The sequence below is a fragment of the Odocoileus virginianus genome, chromosome 18 (genome assembly GCF_023699985.2).
Source record: "Odocoileus virginianus isolate 20LAN1187 ecotype Illinois chromosome 18, Ovbor_1.2, whole genome shotgun sequence".
Taxonomy (NCBI): domain Eukaryota; kingdom Metazoa; phylum Chordata; class Mammalia; order Artiodactyla; family Cervidae; genus Odocoileus; species Odocoileus virginianus.
This window is the reverse complement of record NC_069691.1, coordinates 54,095,649-54,112,072: the sequence shown is the minus strand read 5'-3', so window position 1 is coordinate 54,112,072 and position 16,424 is coordinate 54,095,649. Positions and strand designations below refer to the sequence as shown.

General features: G+C 44.7%; 1 protein-coding gene across 1 annotated transcript in view; it reads left to right on the top strand.

Annotated features, from left to right (window-relative positions):
- The window catches only part of ANXA10 (annexin A10), a 51,856-nt gene extending 50,467 nt beyond the window's left edge, over positions 1-1,389 (top strand). The window contains exon 12 of the mRNA XM_070480186.1: positions 1,246-1,389. Within this exon, the coding sequence (XP_070336287.1) occupies positions 1,246-1,314 (69 nt within the window). The 3' untranslated portion in view covers positions 1,315-1,389. The remainder of the gene's footprint in view (positions 1-1,245) is intronic.
- The last annotated feature ends 15,035 nt before the right edge of the window (positions 1,390-16,424 follow it).

Here is a 16,424-nt window from a genome sequence, read left to right as displayed (position 1 = left end):
CAGTGAATTATAAGTAACCACTGTGTAAGAGAACATGAACGTGAGAGTTGACTTTTAACAAAGATAAGTTTTATAACACTTTTATTACTATCACTTTTGAAAACAATGTAGAAACTATAGAAGATGATAAAAGGGTTTAAATTTCCCTAATGTGGCACTGGAGAAGACTCTTGAGAGTCCCTTGGACTGCAAGGAAACAAAACCAGTCAATCCTAAAGGAAATCAATCCTGAATTTTCATTGGAAGGACTGATGCTAAAACTGAAGCTCCAATACTTTGACCACCTGATGTGAAGAACTGACTCATTGGGAAAAACCCTGATGCTGGGAAGGATTGAAGGCAGGAGAAGAGGACAGCAGAGGAAGATATGGTTGGATGGCATCACTGACTCAATGGACATGAGTTTGAACAAACTCTTGAGAGATGGAGAAGGACAGGGAAGCCTGGCGTGCTGCGGTCCGTAGGGTTGCAGAGAGTTGGACATGACGGAGTGGCTGAGCAACAACAAATTATTCACCACAGTAACCCACAGTAAAATTCTGTTGTATGCGTTTTCTTTATAGAACTATATGTAAGTATCAAAGTTTTACTACTTAAAGAAATATCTCTTTAAATCATGGATCCCATTGTATAAGTTGTAAAGGGCATAAACTGCCCTATGTTATTATATATTTTCTTTTACTTTTTCATTATTGTACACAATTATAATGACATATATTTTGGAGCACAAATCTTGGGCTCATCAACAATTGATCATTATTTCCTTAGGACAGACTTCTGGAAGTAGAATGACTGCATTAAGGAGTATAAACATCTTTAAACCTTTTGAGACATATTGTCCAGTGTGCCCTCTAGACTCTTCATTAATTTGTAACATTAGGACACCTCTTTATCTAAAGGTGAGGAGAAGAATTAATTCTACTGCTAAGCATTCTTCTTTATAAAAACATATTCAGGCCCACATGCAACAATGAAGACCAAGCACAGCCATAAATAAATAAATAAATAAAAACCATTAGGGTTCCATCAGCTTTATATAAACCCCATTTTATTGACTGTGACCAAGGCATTACTTTTCAATAACCTCCACTGGGAAGAGTTCCCGGGACATGTTACATCAGGATGGAAAAAACAAATACTTTTTGAGATGCTAATGGCCCATGGTGTCTCATTGTATAGTTTAGAGGAATTATGCTTCTTTTTATGACATTGTGTTTCAAACACCTTATATCTGCTCCTTTTCAGAATTTCGCGTCAGGGCATTATGAGAAGGCTCTGCTGGCCGTCTGTGCGGGTGACACTGATGACTACTAAGTGAAAAGGAGAATCCGGAGTATGCCCTCATCTTCACAGACACGTCACATATAGGCTGTGACTAATTTGCCTTGTTAGGAGCATTACTATGAAACTATAGAATCATATTTTCTTTTCTCTCTTTTAAAGTACTTTAAGAATAATTAGTATCAATAGGTTCTTCAAGAAAAACCTATTGATGAAAGTATATGGGATTGGATTTGCAGATATCTAAATCAGCAATTTGTTAAATCGTACATATACTAGAATAATAAAGGAAATCATTGTATTGAAATACATGTTATTGAATGTGAAGGGTCAATTCCTACAAGAAGTGGGCTGGCTTATGTCTGTCCCAGCGGGAGACCAGGACAACCTGTGGGTGGCCATCCCCTCCCGCATTCAAGACTTTGGGCAAAATAAGGCTAAGTGAGCATTTAAAGCCCCTTTAAATGAAAGCAAAGACATCAGGCTCACTTAAAGAACCTACCTGCAATGCATGAAATGCAAGAGATGCAGGTTTAATCCCTGGGTCAGGAAGATCCCCTGGAGAAGGGAATGGCAACCCACTCCAGTATTCTTCTCTGGAGAATCCCATGGACAGAGGAGCCTGGTGGGCTACAGTCCAAGGGGTCACAAAGAGTTGGACATGGCTGAAGGGACTAAACCACCACCACCAAGACACAAAACAGCAGAATGCAGCCAGCTTTATGCCTGTCAAGCTGAGCTGTGTGAGAGACATAAACACAGGCATGTGTGTGTGTGTATCTGAGCCGCCCTAGTGACAGAAGCTCATCCCAGGTCCTGCTTTCCTTGGCGCTGGTGTTGAACCAGCCGCTTGCTCCAGCGGCTCAGAGGAGCCCTCGCTCCTGGTTTCCGTCTTCACTGCTCAACAGCAGCAGCAAGGTCTCTCTGGAAGTAAGCGCATGATTAGCACCATCAGTGAGGCCGATCCCTTTGGTGTCTAGAGATTTGGTAAATTAGGGGAAGCAGAGAAAATGTGCTCACAGAGTCAGATTTGGGGAGAATGGAGCTTGAAGCCACAGTGTAGCCAGAACAGAATCGGGGACAGGGATGGGTGAGCCCACGACAGAGGGGTGCAGTCCCAGGATACACAGAGCCGGGGGGGCAGGGGGTGAGCGCTCAAACGAGACCCTGGAGGCAGTGGGTGAGGAAGACCAGAAGGGAGATAAGGACAGGCAGACAAACCTAAGTGAGGTTCACAGGGGTGCGCTGTTCCCCAGGGAGCACTGTGCAGGCTGACAGCACAGTCCCAGGAGACCGGGCCCCTCTGGGTTCAGGAACGCAGTGCACATGCTCAGAACTGGGGTCTGCCCGGGGGGACAGTGCAGGACATGTAGAAACAGTTCATAATTAGACTTCTGAAACTACTTTCAAGACTTCAACTGACTGTCTTGATGCATATGATGTTATATAATTTTAACTTGGGTTTTATTTCCATTTTTTAAAAAAATCATTACTATTTCAAGCCAAAGTAGTAACTGTTTGAGATATTTAACATAGCTGTTATACAAAGCAAAACTCTGAGAAGAAAAATATTGTTAGAATTCCCGATGAGAACTTAAAAATTTTCCACTTTATGGGAGAAAATAATAGCAAATGAAACAACTGACAAAGGATTGGTTTCCAAAATATACAAGCAGCTCATACAACTCAATACCAGAAAAACAACAATCCAATCAAAAAGTGGGAAATAGACCTAAACAGACATTTCTCCAAAGAAGACATACAGATAGCTAACAAACATATGAAAAGATGCTCAACATCACTCATTATTGGAGAAATGCAAATCAAAACCACAATGAGATATCACCTCACACAGGTCAGAATGGCCCTCATCAAAAAGTCTACAAACAATAAATGCTGGAGAGGGTGTGGAGAAAAGGGAACACTCTTGAACTGTTGGTGAGAATGTAAATTGATACAGCCACTATGGAAGACAGAATGGAGATTCCTTAAAAAACTAGGAATAAAACCATCATGTGACCCAGCAATCCCGCTCCTAGGCATATACCCTGAGGAAACCAAAATTGAAAAAGACACATGTATCCCATTGTTCATTGCAGCCCTATTGACAATAGCTAGAACATGGAAGCAACCTAGGTGTCCATCAACAGATGAATGGATAAAGAAGTTGTGGCACATATACACAATGGAATATTACTAGCCATAAAAAAGGAACGCATTTGAGTCAGTTCTAAGGAGGTGGATGAACCTAGAACCTGTTATACAGAGTGAAGTAAGTCAGAAAGAGCAAGATAAATATCATATTCTAATACAGAATCTAGAAAAATGGTACTGAAGAGTTTATTTACAGGGCAACAATGGAGAAACAGGCATAGAGAACAGACTTACGACGTGGGGAGAGGGGAGGAGAGGGTGAGGTGTATGGGAAGAGTAACGTGGAGACTTATTACCACATGTAAAATAGACAGCCAATGGGAATTTCCTGTGTGGCTCAGGGAACTCAAACAGGGGCTCTGTATCACCCTAGAGGGGTGGGGTGGGGCGGGAGATGGCAGGGAGTTTAAAAGAGAGGGGATATGTGTGTACCTATGGCTGATTCATGTTGAGGTTTGACAGAAAACAACAGAAGTCTGTAAAGCAATTATCCTTCAATAAAAAAATTTAAAAAAAACTCCTTGGAAAAAACTTTTCACCTTAGGACATCTTTATATACATTGTTCAAGGAATTGTGAAACTTATACTTCGGCTAAGTAATATCTTTTGTGTCTTTGGCATAGTGTGGGGGAAAAAAAAACCCTCTGGACTTAGGTAAGGAGATTTTATTGCAGTAAGTGGAGGAGGCAAACACAAAGGGAAGACGCTGACCTTGGGTGTGCAGGGTCTCAAAGGTCAGCAGGAAACAGCTTCGATTGATAGGGTTAGTACAAGAGGCTGGAGAGGATCGTGTGGGGGTGGGGGACGTGGTGTGACGGTACCATTGACCTCACAGTGACCCTCACAGGGGCTGGGTGGGGACAGATCTGGGGGCCCCTCCAGGAAGCTATTCGGAGGAGCCTGAGGATGGGTTATATAGTTCAGGGACCTGTGGGGTGGTCAGGAGAAACCTAATATCTGGTCAAGCTAGCAAATGTTTGTCAGCAGGGGAAACCAGTCCAGCTCATCCCACGTGAGATGAAGCAGAAGAGTGTGGAGGGCACGTTGAGGATGGTCGTGAGTAAGGAGGAGTCGCTACAAGCCCATCTTAGCCATGTGGGAAGGGGTGGTGACCGCATCCTGACACGCAAGGGGGCATCTGGGCCAGCTCAGTTTCCCAGGTGCCCAGGGCTCAGGAAAACTGGACACAGTCAGGGCCTTTCTTTTCTCCCAAGTTTTCTGTTGAAAGCGTCACCTAGTTTTTTAAATGCCAGCACAACACGGCTGTCCTCGTCTTCACATAACTCACTCACCGAGGTCCTGTGCTAGAGGACGCGTTAGGTTATGGCTGTGGCTGTTTGTGCGTACTGACCTGCAGCAGTCACGGGAACCCCAAACACAGGGAGGTGTATCTACCCGATGGCCCAAGTGACCAGCGCGAGGCCTCCGATGAACTGAAACCCATCACCCGTGTTTAACCTACAGAAAAGAGCCAGCAGCGTAAAAGGCATGAGCTTTGTTTGGGTGTGTTCTTAGTCTACAGCTGAGGAAAAGATAAATTAGCACTGAATTGCTGGCATTTCCAGGGACAAAATAAAACCTTAAATGGACTGAATCAGAAAGGAGGCTAGTTGTTGGGCTAAGAAAAAGTGATTTTTAGTGCTCTTATATTGTAGAACTTTATTATGACCAAAGCTGTCATTGTACATGTTAAAACAGTGCCAAACTGGGATGTCTCAGAAGATGGAAGAGAAGGCAGAGTGAGAGCCCTTCCCTGCAGAAAAACATCAGAAACGCAAGCAAAAGTTGCCAGAATCAGCTCTCAGAAAGTGTGGGGAAATAAACTGGGATTTAACTTAGTTAAGAACACAGTGGGGAAAGCAGGAAACCACTGAGACATTTTTATTCACCATCTCCCTGCCCTCCAACCAGCTTAGCATCAGACTTGAAGACAGAGCCTGTGTCCCTCGGTGGGATACTGGCCCCTGGCTCCCAAATATGTCTGTCCTAACCTGTCGGGAGCTGCAGCAAGGACTGAGGTGAGGTGCTCGTCTCTGTCCTTCTGAGCTAGGAGCTGTCCCAGCTGCCAAGGGAAAAATGTGACAGGCAAGGCCAAACAACTGAGCAATGAACACCTTGGAGGAAAACCGTCTGCTTCCATCGCTGCTCAACGTTCTACTGGAAGTGCTAGCCAGAGCCCTCAGGTAAGAAGGAAAAGAAGGAAAGGAAGAAGTAAACTCCTCTATTCACAGATGGCATGATCCCATATGCAGAAAACGCTGAAGGATTTACAAAGTAACTATCAGAGCTAATAAACACCTTTGGCAAGGTTATATAGAGTACAAGCAAAAAAAGGTGAAAGTGTTAATCAGTCCTTCAGTGGTGTCTGACTCCGCAACCCCATGAACCGTAGCCCACCAGGCTCCTCTGTCCATGGAATTCTCTAGGCAGGAATACTGGAGTGGATTGCCATTTTCTTCTCCAGGGGATCTTCCTGACCCAAGGATTGAACCTCAGTCTCCTGAATTGGCAGGCAGGGAGGCCCCATAGAGTACAAGAACAACACTCAAAACCAATTGTATCTCTTCATGAAAACGAGGTATTAATACATTCTGAAAAGAATATTAAGGGGGAAATTTCAACTGCAATAGCATGCAAAAGAATGAAATACCTAGGAATAAATTTAATAGAAGAGGTCAAAGACTTGTGCCCTGAAAACTATGACATTGCCGAAAGAAATTAAGGAAGACCTAAAAATGGGAAGCTATCTTGCCTTTATGGATTGAATGGTTTGACACTGTTAAGATGCCAGTGCTCCTAAATGTGATCTACAGATTCACTGCAGTCTCTGTGGAAACCTGTACAGCTGTTTTTGCAGAAGTGGAAAGACAATCCTCAAATTCATGTGGAATTACATAGGACCTGAAACAGCCAAAACCATGTTAGACACAAAGAAAGTTGGAAGACCCACACATTTCACAAGCTATAGTTATTAAACAGGGTGGTGAAAGTGTTAGTTGCTCAGTTGTATCCAACTCTTTGCGGCCCCATGGGCTGTATATAGCTCCTGTGTCCACGGGATTTCCCAGGCCAGAATACTGGAGTGGGTTGCCACGTCCTGCTCCAGGGGATCTTCCTGACCCAGGAATGGACCCTGGGTCTCCTGCATTGCAGGCAGATTCTTCACCATCTGAGCCACCAGGGAAGCTCCAGCAGGGTGTTATTGGCATGAGAACAGACAGCTGGACTAATGGAAGAGCACTAGGAGTTCGGAAAGAAGGGCACAGATATCTGTCGGCTGAGTCCTGACGGGGGTCATCACCACTCCGTGGAGAAAAAACTGAACAGACTTTTAAGGGGCCACTGCATATCCACATGCAAACAAATGAGGTCGGAACCTTCTCTTACACAACACACCGAAATCTATCCAAAATGGACCGACAACTCAGATAGAAAATCTCTTAGAGAAAACACAGGGCTAAGTCTGCATGACCTTGGATCTGGGCAAAGGACTTGAACACACATTTCTCCAAAGACTACATGCATCTCTTTCGTAGTATAAGATCAAGTTCAAAATTTTAGTGTTTAGGGAAATGTAAATTAAAACCACAATGAGATGTGGATCACTTCACACACTAGAATGGCTATAATTTTTTTTTAAAGGAAAACAAGAGTAGTGCGGTTATAGAGAAAGTAGAACCTTTGTACAGTACAGATGGTGGTGTAAAATGGTTCAGTTGTGGAAAATATTTCAGCAATTCTACAAAAGTTGAATATGGAGGTAATGCATGACCCAGCAATTCTATGTCTGGGGATACACACAAAAGAATTGGAAACATGCACTGAAATAAATCCATGGTCACATGTTCATGGCAGCACCATTGCAGCAGGCAAAAATTGAAGCCACTCAAATGTTCATCCACCAGATAAACAATCTGTATATACACAAACTCAATTCTAAAGGAAATCAACCCTGAATATTCATTGCAAGGACTGATGCTGAAGCTCCAATACTTTGGTCACCTGATCCAAAGAGCCAACTCATTGGAAAAGACCCTGATGCCGGGAAAGACTGAAGGCAGGAGGAGAAGGGGGCGACAGAGGATGAGATGGTTGGATGGCATTACCAACTCAATGGACATCAATTTGAGCAAGCTCTGGGAGTTGGTGATAGACAAGGAAGCCTGGCATGCTGCAGTCCATGGGGTCGCAAAGAGTCAGACACAATCTGGCAACTGAACAGTAACAACTGATAATGTTACAACTTGGTGAACCTCAAAAATTCCCAGTGAGAGAAATCTGATGCAAAAAGTCACATAACTGAAAGAGCATTCATGTTAACCGCCCAGATGAGCTAAATCCACAAGATGGAAAGCAGACAGAACAGTAGCTGCCAGAGGGGGGGGGAGGAGAGAGAGAGAGCTTCTGCTTCACGGATGCAGACTTCCCCCTTGGGCTACTGACAGTACTTAACACCCCGATGGAGACGGTGGTTGTTCATTATGAATGCATCAAACATCCTCAAGTTGTTAACTTTAAAATACTCAATTTTATACGTGACCGTCACCTCAATCATAATTTGAAAAAGCATCTTTTAAACCATTTGAAATAAATTGCATCTTAGTGATTCTTTTTAAATCAGTGTATCTTAAAACTAATCTCATACGTCATGATGAAACAGCCCTCATTACACAGACACATGTGCATGTCTGTAGGGCATATTAACACAGGAAAGCTCATACCAGTTATCCTCAGTCAGGGCAGGCAGTGAGCCATGTTTGTAGAAGTTCAGTACATAACCCTTCAAAGGGAATGTTCTTCCAATGTTGTCGCGTTTACTCAAGTGAAGGAGAGGAATATTTTTTGCATCCACATCAATTGTTCGTAACGTAGCATGAGGACATGCAGAGGTTTTAAACTGTTACCATCTTTTTTTTGAGATGCACCTTTGTCTATTATTGGAGAAGGGAATGGCAACCACCCCAGTATTCTTGCCTGGAGAATCCCATGGACAGAGGAGCCTGGTGGGCTACAGTCCATGGTGTCACAAAAGAGTCAAACACGACTGAACTCCTAACACTTTCACTTTAGTCTATTATAAAATTTGACTATCCTGGTTTCTTACATCTATTATCTAAACAATAATATGTTTTAATTAAGTATTGTCAAGTGTTGCGGCCATGTAATAAAGTTTTCTTCACTTTAATATAAGTGACCAAAGTCAGTTAAAAAAAAAATCAATATTCAAAATGTTGAGTCTTAGAAATCACAGAAATCAGGTCACCGCTCAGCTGTATCTGAGTTGTTGTGACCCCATGGACTGCAGCACACCAGGCTCCCTGTCCTTCACTAACTAGCTTGAAGTGTGCGGTCAAAGTCACATTTATCACATTGGTATGCTACAAATATTTTTTTGAAATCCATTTTTCCTGAAAAAAATATTCATGACTTTACAAACTGATATTGTACCAGCTACACATAAGAGAAGTAGCATTCCCCTCTCCATATATACCTATTTTTTTCTTAAACTGCCTTTCAGAATATAACTATCTGACTTTGTCCTCAGTCTTTAGAACGTACTGCCCATTAAACACGCCTACACTGCTGGGGGAAGTCGGTGCAGTCACCGCAGAGTGCAGTGTGAAGGCTTCTCAGGAAGCTAAACTAGAAACACCATATGGCCCAGCAGCCCCACTCTGGTCAGAAGGCTGCTCCAATAAGCACATGACCCTTAGGTTCAGAGCAGCACCGTTCACAACAGCCAAGACACGGGAGCAACCTGTCCATGGACAGATAAACGGATACAGAAGACGTGGTACATAAACAAGGGAATAGTACTCAGTCAAAAAAGAGGGAAATAATGCAGCTTGCAGCAACGTGGATGAACTTAGAGATGATCAAAGTAGGTGAAGTAAGTCAAACAGAAAGGCAAGCATACAAGATCAGCTACGTGCAGAGCAAAACTGGACACAAGGAACCATCTGCAAAACAGACGCGCCCCACAGACACAGAGCCCAGGCGGGTGGTTACCCAGGCCTAAGAGCGGGCAAGGGGAGGACTGGGAGGTCGGGGTGAGCAGGTGCAAACTCGTCCCTGCAGGAGTGAACAGCCAGGTCCCACCGTGGGGCACCGGAGCTGCGCTCACTCTCCCGGGATAGACCACAGTGGAAAAGGACACTCGGAGCATGTGGAGCCGGGTCGGCGCGCGGCACAGCGCGGTTGTGCTAGCTTACAGCACAACGCTGCAAACCGACTGGACTCCAGCGAAGGGCGCTTAAGAAGCTCCCTGTGACGGAGATCGTCCTTCTGGCTCCTGTGGGCCCTGAGGCTCTCTGCTCTACGCCTCTGAGATGATGCCAGGCGCGGGCACAGTGTCCAGAGCCGGGCCCACTGCGGCTTTAACCTTCACCATCTGACCCACACTTACATGAAGGGGTGACTTACACTGACCCAGGGACTTCCCAGAGCTGGGCTCAGGCAGGGAGTGGGGTGGCTGGTGGCACTCTGACTCCCTAAGGCCTGAGAAAAAGATCCTGATGACGAGAAGAGGCCAGGCCCCAGATATAGACGTAGATATGCGTCTACTATATGTCTATGAATCACTGAATCAGACTCCATACCCCTCAAAGAAACACAACATTGAAAATCAACTCAAATCCAATAGACTTAATTGTGGGGGAAAAGAGTGGGGCATGAAACGATGCTGCCCCCTTGTGGCCTTGTTTTGGAACAACCACTTGAAAGCCGGTGCTCATGGGCTCCTCATATTCACAAGGCCTGTGGGGCTGTAAAAGACTCCCGCCCTCAAGGAATGTGCTAGAATAAATCATCTGAGAACTCAAAACAGGTCAGACTTACAAGAAGCCAGTTTCAAGCAGAAAGTTGGAGTCACACTGTATAACGTAAAAAAGCACTTGGAATGATACTCCACAACACTCATCGGTAAATCTATGCAAATCACCGTTATGATAAGCAATCCCCTCCCATCGGTCAGAAGGACCATCATCTGAAGGATCTATGAAGAACAAATGCTGCTCAGGGCATCGGGAAGAAGGCATCCTCCGTCACTCTGGGTGGAGATGGAAATGGGTGCAGCCAGGATGGAAAATAGCATGGAGGTCCTTAAGTTTTTAAGTTTCAAAGTTTAAGGAACTTTAGTTCCTTAAAAACTAAAGTTCCTTTAAACAGGAGTACCACATGATCCAGCAATTGCACTCCTATGCCAACACCTGGCTAGCATAATTCCGAACGGCTTGTGCACCCCTATTTTCTCAGCACCACTATTTACCACAGTCAAGACACAGAATCCACCAAAATGTCCATCCAGAGAAAAATGCATACTGCTACATCTATAAATGGAATACTATTCAGCCATAAAGCGGAACAAAACAGTGTCACTGGAAGCAGCACAGACAAAGAGATAACATCACTAAGTGAAGTAAATCAGAGATAGAAAGAATAATATTATACAGCATACTTAAAGGGGGAATCTATATATTCATACAAAAAGCCAATTTCCACAACAGAAACAGGCTGACAGAATTAAAAAAACAACTTATAAATAGAAAAAAAGAGGAAAGGGATAAATGAAGTGCTTGGAAAGTATAACTGCATCAAGTTGTCATGCACTTAAGACAACCACAACATCAGAAATCTTTGTTGTTGTAGTTGTTCAGTCACTCAGTCGTGTCCGACTCTTTGCGACCCCATGGACTGCAGCACGCCAGGCTTCCTTGTCCTTCACCATCTCCTGGAGCATGCTCAAACTCAGGTCCATTGAGTCGGTGATGCCATCCAACCATCTCATCCTCTGTCGTCCCCTTCTCCTCCTGCCCTCAGTCTTTCCTAGCATCAGGGTCTTTTCTAATGAGCCAGCTCTTGGCATCAGGTGGCCAAAGTATAGGAGTTTCAGCTTCAGCATCAGTCCTTCCAATGAATATTCAGAACTAATTTACTTTAGGATGGACTGGTTGGATCTCCTTGCAGTCCAAGGGACTCTCAAGAGTCTTCTCCAACACCACAGTTCAAAAGCATCAGTTCTTTGGTGCTCAGCCTTCTTTATGGGCCAACTCTCACTTCCATACATGACCACTAGAAAAACCAAAGCTTTGACTAGACAGACCTTTATCGGCAAAATGATGTCTCTGCTTTTTTAATATGCTGTCTAGGTTTATCATAGCTTTTCTTCCAAGTAGCAAACATCTTTTAATTTCTTGGCTGCAGTCACCAGTTGCAGCGATTTTGGAGCTCAAAAAAATAAAGTCTGTCACTGTTTCAATTGTTTCCCCATCTATTTGCCATGAAGTGATGGGACCAGATGCCATGATCTTCATTTTCTGACTGTTGAGCTTTAAGCCAGCTTTTTCACTCTCCTTTCACTTTCATCAAGAGGCTCTTTAGTTCTTCACTCTCTGCCATAAGGGTGGTGTCATCTGCACATCTGAGGTTATTGATGTTTCTCCCAGCAACCTTGATTCCAGCCTGTGCCTCCTCCAGCCCAGTGTTTCTCATGATGTACTCTGCATAGACGTTAAATAAGCAATATACAGCCTTGACGTACTCCTTTCTCAATTTGGAACCAGTCTGTTGCTCCATGTCTGTTCTAACTGTTGCTTCCTGACCTGCATACAGGTTCCTCGGGAGGCAGGTCGGGTAAAGTAAATTAACTTCACTCCAGTATAAAAAAAAAAGAAATCCTCTACAGCCCACCCGCCACCAAAGAAAAGTGCAGCATGGAGAAATGCTGCCGCTTTGTGGCCATTTTGAGGAACTACAACTATAAAACCTCTGCTAATGGGCGCTTAATATACACACAAGGAAAGGTTTGCAGGGTTGTAAGTAAAAATCTTCTTCTGCCCTCAAGAAATGTCCTAAGGAAGGTCATCAAAAAGAACTCCAAATAGGGCAGTACTTCAAGAAACCAATTTCAAGAGGTAAATTTAGCTCACACTGTTTATAAAGAATCGCATGAAAAGATATCAACATCAACTAAAAAACAGAAAAATCCAAATCAAAACTACAAAAAGGGTTCACCTTGCCTCGGTCAGAATGACCACTGTCACAAACTCTACAAACAGTCAGTGTTGGAGATGGTGTTAGGAGTGTTACTTGGGAACAACCACTATGGAGGACAGGTTCCTGAAATGATGAAAATGACGGTGAAATCAGAATACTCCCTAACATCATACAAAAAAATCAACCCCAAAGAGATTAAAGATGTCCATGTAAGGATACTAGGAAACTCTGGAGGAAAATATAGGCAGAATCCACTTTGACATAAATCGTTGTAAGTTCTTTTTTCCTATCTCTTAGAAATAATGGAAAACTAGACAAGAATAAAGAAATGGTAGGTAATTAACCTGAAAAGCTTGAGCATAGCAAAGAAAACCAAGCCAAAGAAAAAGATCACCCTCAGAGTGGAATAAAAATATCTGCAAAGATACCCACAAACTATTCATCTCCAAAGCGTACAAATGGCTTGTGACACTCTATATCAAAACAAGCAACCCAACAAAAATGGGTAATGATATAAATGCACATTTCTGCAAAGAAAGCACATACATGGCCATAAAGCCCATGAAAGCCCATGAGTCAGCATCACTCATCACTAGAGGAAAGCAAATCAAAAGTCCAATGACATTACGTCACACCACTCAGCAGGGCCATCTCAAAACATCTACAACAGTAAATGCTAGAGAGAGTGCAGACAGAAGGGAGCCCTCCTACACTGTTGGTGGGATGGAAATCAGAACATCTACTAGGGGGAACAGTATGGGGGTTCTTTCAAACATTAGACATACAAGTACCGTGTGGCCCATCAACTCATGCCTGGGCACAGATCTGGAGAAAACCACAATTTTATAAGACAGCTGCAGTCCGAAGGTCAGGGCAGCACCAGGTACAACAGCCGAGGTGCGGAGGCGACCTAAGGGAACAGGTACCGTGAGTGGATCCAGCAGACGGGGGACACAGACACAGTGGATGCTAATGGCTCGGCCATCATAACACTGGTTCAAGCCCCAGGGAAGAGTGCAGATGATCAGAGCAAGGGGAGCGAGTCAGAAGGGAAAGACGGACACCGTGTGATCCTGCCGCGTGTAGAATCTCAGATACGGCACAGACATATCTAGGAAACAGAGACGGAATCACAGAGAACAGACGTGGTGGCCAAGGGGGGCAGGGCTGAGGGCGGTATGGAGTGGGAGGCTGGGGTCTGCACATGTACATGTCTGTGTGCAGAATGGATAAATAACAAGGCCCTACTGTACAGCACAGAGACCTGTATCCAGCATCCTGTGATAAACCGTAATAGAGACAATTTGTGAAAAACGGATACATACATATATGTGTGTGTAACTGAATTGCTTTCCTGTGCTGCAGTAATTAACACAACATTGTAAATCAGCTATGTGGTGGTTTCGTTGTTCAGTCATGTATGACTCTTCGCGACCCTATGGACTGCAGCTGACCAGGCTCCTCTGTCCATGGGATTTTCAGGCAAGAACACTGGAGTGGGTTCCCATTTCCTTCTCCAAGGGATCTTCCTGACCCCAGGATCAATCCTGTGTCTCCTGCATTGCATGTGGATTCTTACCATCTGAGCCAGCAGGGACGCTCAAATCAACTATAATTCAATTAAAAAAGCATGAGGAAATATTTCCCAGAAGTTTCCATCTAAGGAAACAAAAATGTACTGCTTCTTCATGTGTCATGGATAAGGCACCAGGGTTTTACTCAGGGCCGGCCAGCAGGCTCATGACTCTCATCACCTGGGGCAGGAAACAGCGGCTCGTGTGTTCATCTTAAAAATTAAAATGTGTGTTATATATCTGTTTCCCCTCTATTCCACACCATCTTAGGTGCCAGGATCACAAGAATGAGGACACATCAACACAACCTACTGCAGGGGCCTCACTTGATGTGCACCTGCTCAGGGCCCGTGGGGTGGGGTCTCTGGCCAGGGTGCTGGTCTCTGGTCCACACAGGAGCATCCAGGGCCTCTAGGGAGACCATCCTCACAGTCAGGCATAATCTACAAGTGCCGAGAAGCTGAGAACGTGACATTCTCTTCCTTACCTCATTTAACTTTCTATTTAAAAACACTCAAGTATTTTAAAAAGATTTGTTTTTATACTTCAGTGAAAAGCTTGAATTCTTATTTTGGAATAAGAGTAAGATATATTTGTTCTTGTTGTTCAGTCGCTCCCCCAGTCATGTCCAACTCCTTGCGACCCCATGGACTGTAGCCCACCAGGCTCCTTTGTCCATGGGATTCTCCAGGCAAGAATACAGGAGTGGCCATTTCCTTCTCCAGGGGATCTTCCCAACCCAGGGATCGAGCCTGACGCTCTTGCATCTCCTGCATCGGCAGGCAGGTTCTTTACCACTAGCACTACTGGGAAGCCCCAGTTTATTCCATTATTACCAGGCAACTGATTGTGTTTTCAAGAGGAAAATGTTTAAGATGAACAGTTAAGGACGGTACTGCTGGACTAGCGCTGGGCAGGCCTTCTTCCCACACTGCAGCCGCTCTGGTCTATGTCACAGGCGCTGTTGTCTGTCCTCATCGACGGGCCCCGGGGGGCTGCTGGGACCCCACCCGGGAACTGGATGAACACCGGTGACAAAGCCACGGAGGCCAGTGATCTGACAGTCTCAGGTCAAACCCCAAGACCACCAACCAGTCCTTTAAAATGCATTTCATCATTGGTTAATTGCTTTTAAGGTGCTGACACAACATTGTAAATCATTGTATTTCAAATAAAAAGTTGTTTTAAAAGATGCCCCAGAGCTACAAAAGCTGCAAGATTTCTTGTAACAGTGTTAAAATTGGCCTCACTGCCCAGTTAGGCTAGGTTTCCTCTTGATAACCCAGCAGGGCAGGGAATGGTGGCCTCACCCCCCTCCCTGTACCCCATCAGCTATGACTGAGCTCCCCCTACCCAGGCCTGAGAGGTGAGTGAGTGGAGGAGAGATACAGCAGTGTCTCAGGTGGTCTCCCTCTGTCTGCACTCTGCCCTCCCCCCAACCCCTTCCCCCGCCCCAGACTTGTTCTCTGAGATCAGCAGGGCAGAGAACATCCTTGACCATATCACCCACTCGGGGGGTCCCAGGACCAGGGCCCCACTGCCCTGCGGGGAGGGGGCATCAGCCTGCCCATAGACATCACCCCAGAGAAAGTCAGAAGACAGATAAGTGTACTGAGCCCGCGTCAGAAATGCAAGTGGTTTCCTGGAAACAGTGACATTCTTTCCTGTGAAGTGCCTCACTGCTATCTAATTTCATATCCCCTGACTGAATGAACCCACCCTTTCCTATTGGTCGCTCCCGAGCCTCCCACACTCCAAGAGAACAGTCTATCCAGAAATATGAATGAACCTAGGCGGAGCTGACGGCTCTCCTCCCGGCGGTTCTTCCAGAAGGGAGGGAAGGACGCTGCCCCTTCTGACACCCCTTAGTCCCTCTCCTCCTCATCCTGGACACGGCGGAGTGTGCTCTCTACTTCCTAAGCCTTTACTTCATTTGGCACAGATGCGTGCACTTTCCTTGTATTTTTTTTTTCATTTACTCTATCCTTTCCTCAAAGGCATGCGCAATGCCAGGACTTCCTTGTTGCCTTCATAGTGTACTCAAGCAAGTTCACACATACTGATGAGCCCCGTAAATGTGCCAATGGTCCTTTTCTTACATTTCCAAAGTTATTCAGATTTGAAAGCTTAACTAGTGAGGACATCAGTATTGACCAAAAGACAAACAGCATCAAGAGAAAAAGGGATATTATGGACTAAATTGTATGGATATAAGAGTTGGACTATAAATAAAGCTAAGTGCTGAAGAATTGATGCTTTTGAACTGTCGTGTTGGAGAAGACTCTTGAGAGTCCCTCGGACTGCAAGGAGATCCAACCAGTCCATCCTAAAGGAAATCAATCCTGAATATTCATTGGAAGGACTGATGCTGAAGCTGAAACTCCAATACTTTGGCCACCTGATTCGAAGAACTGACTCATC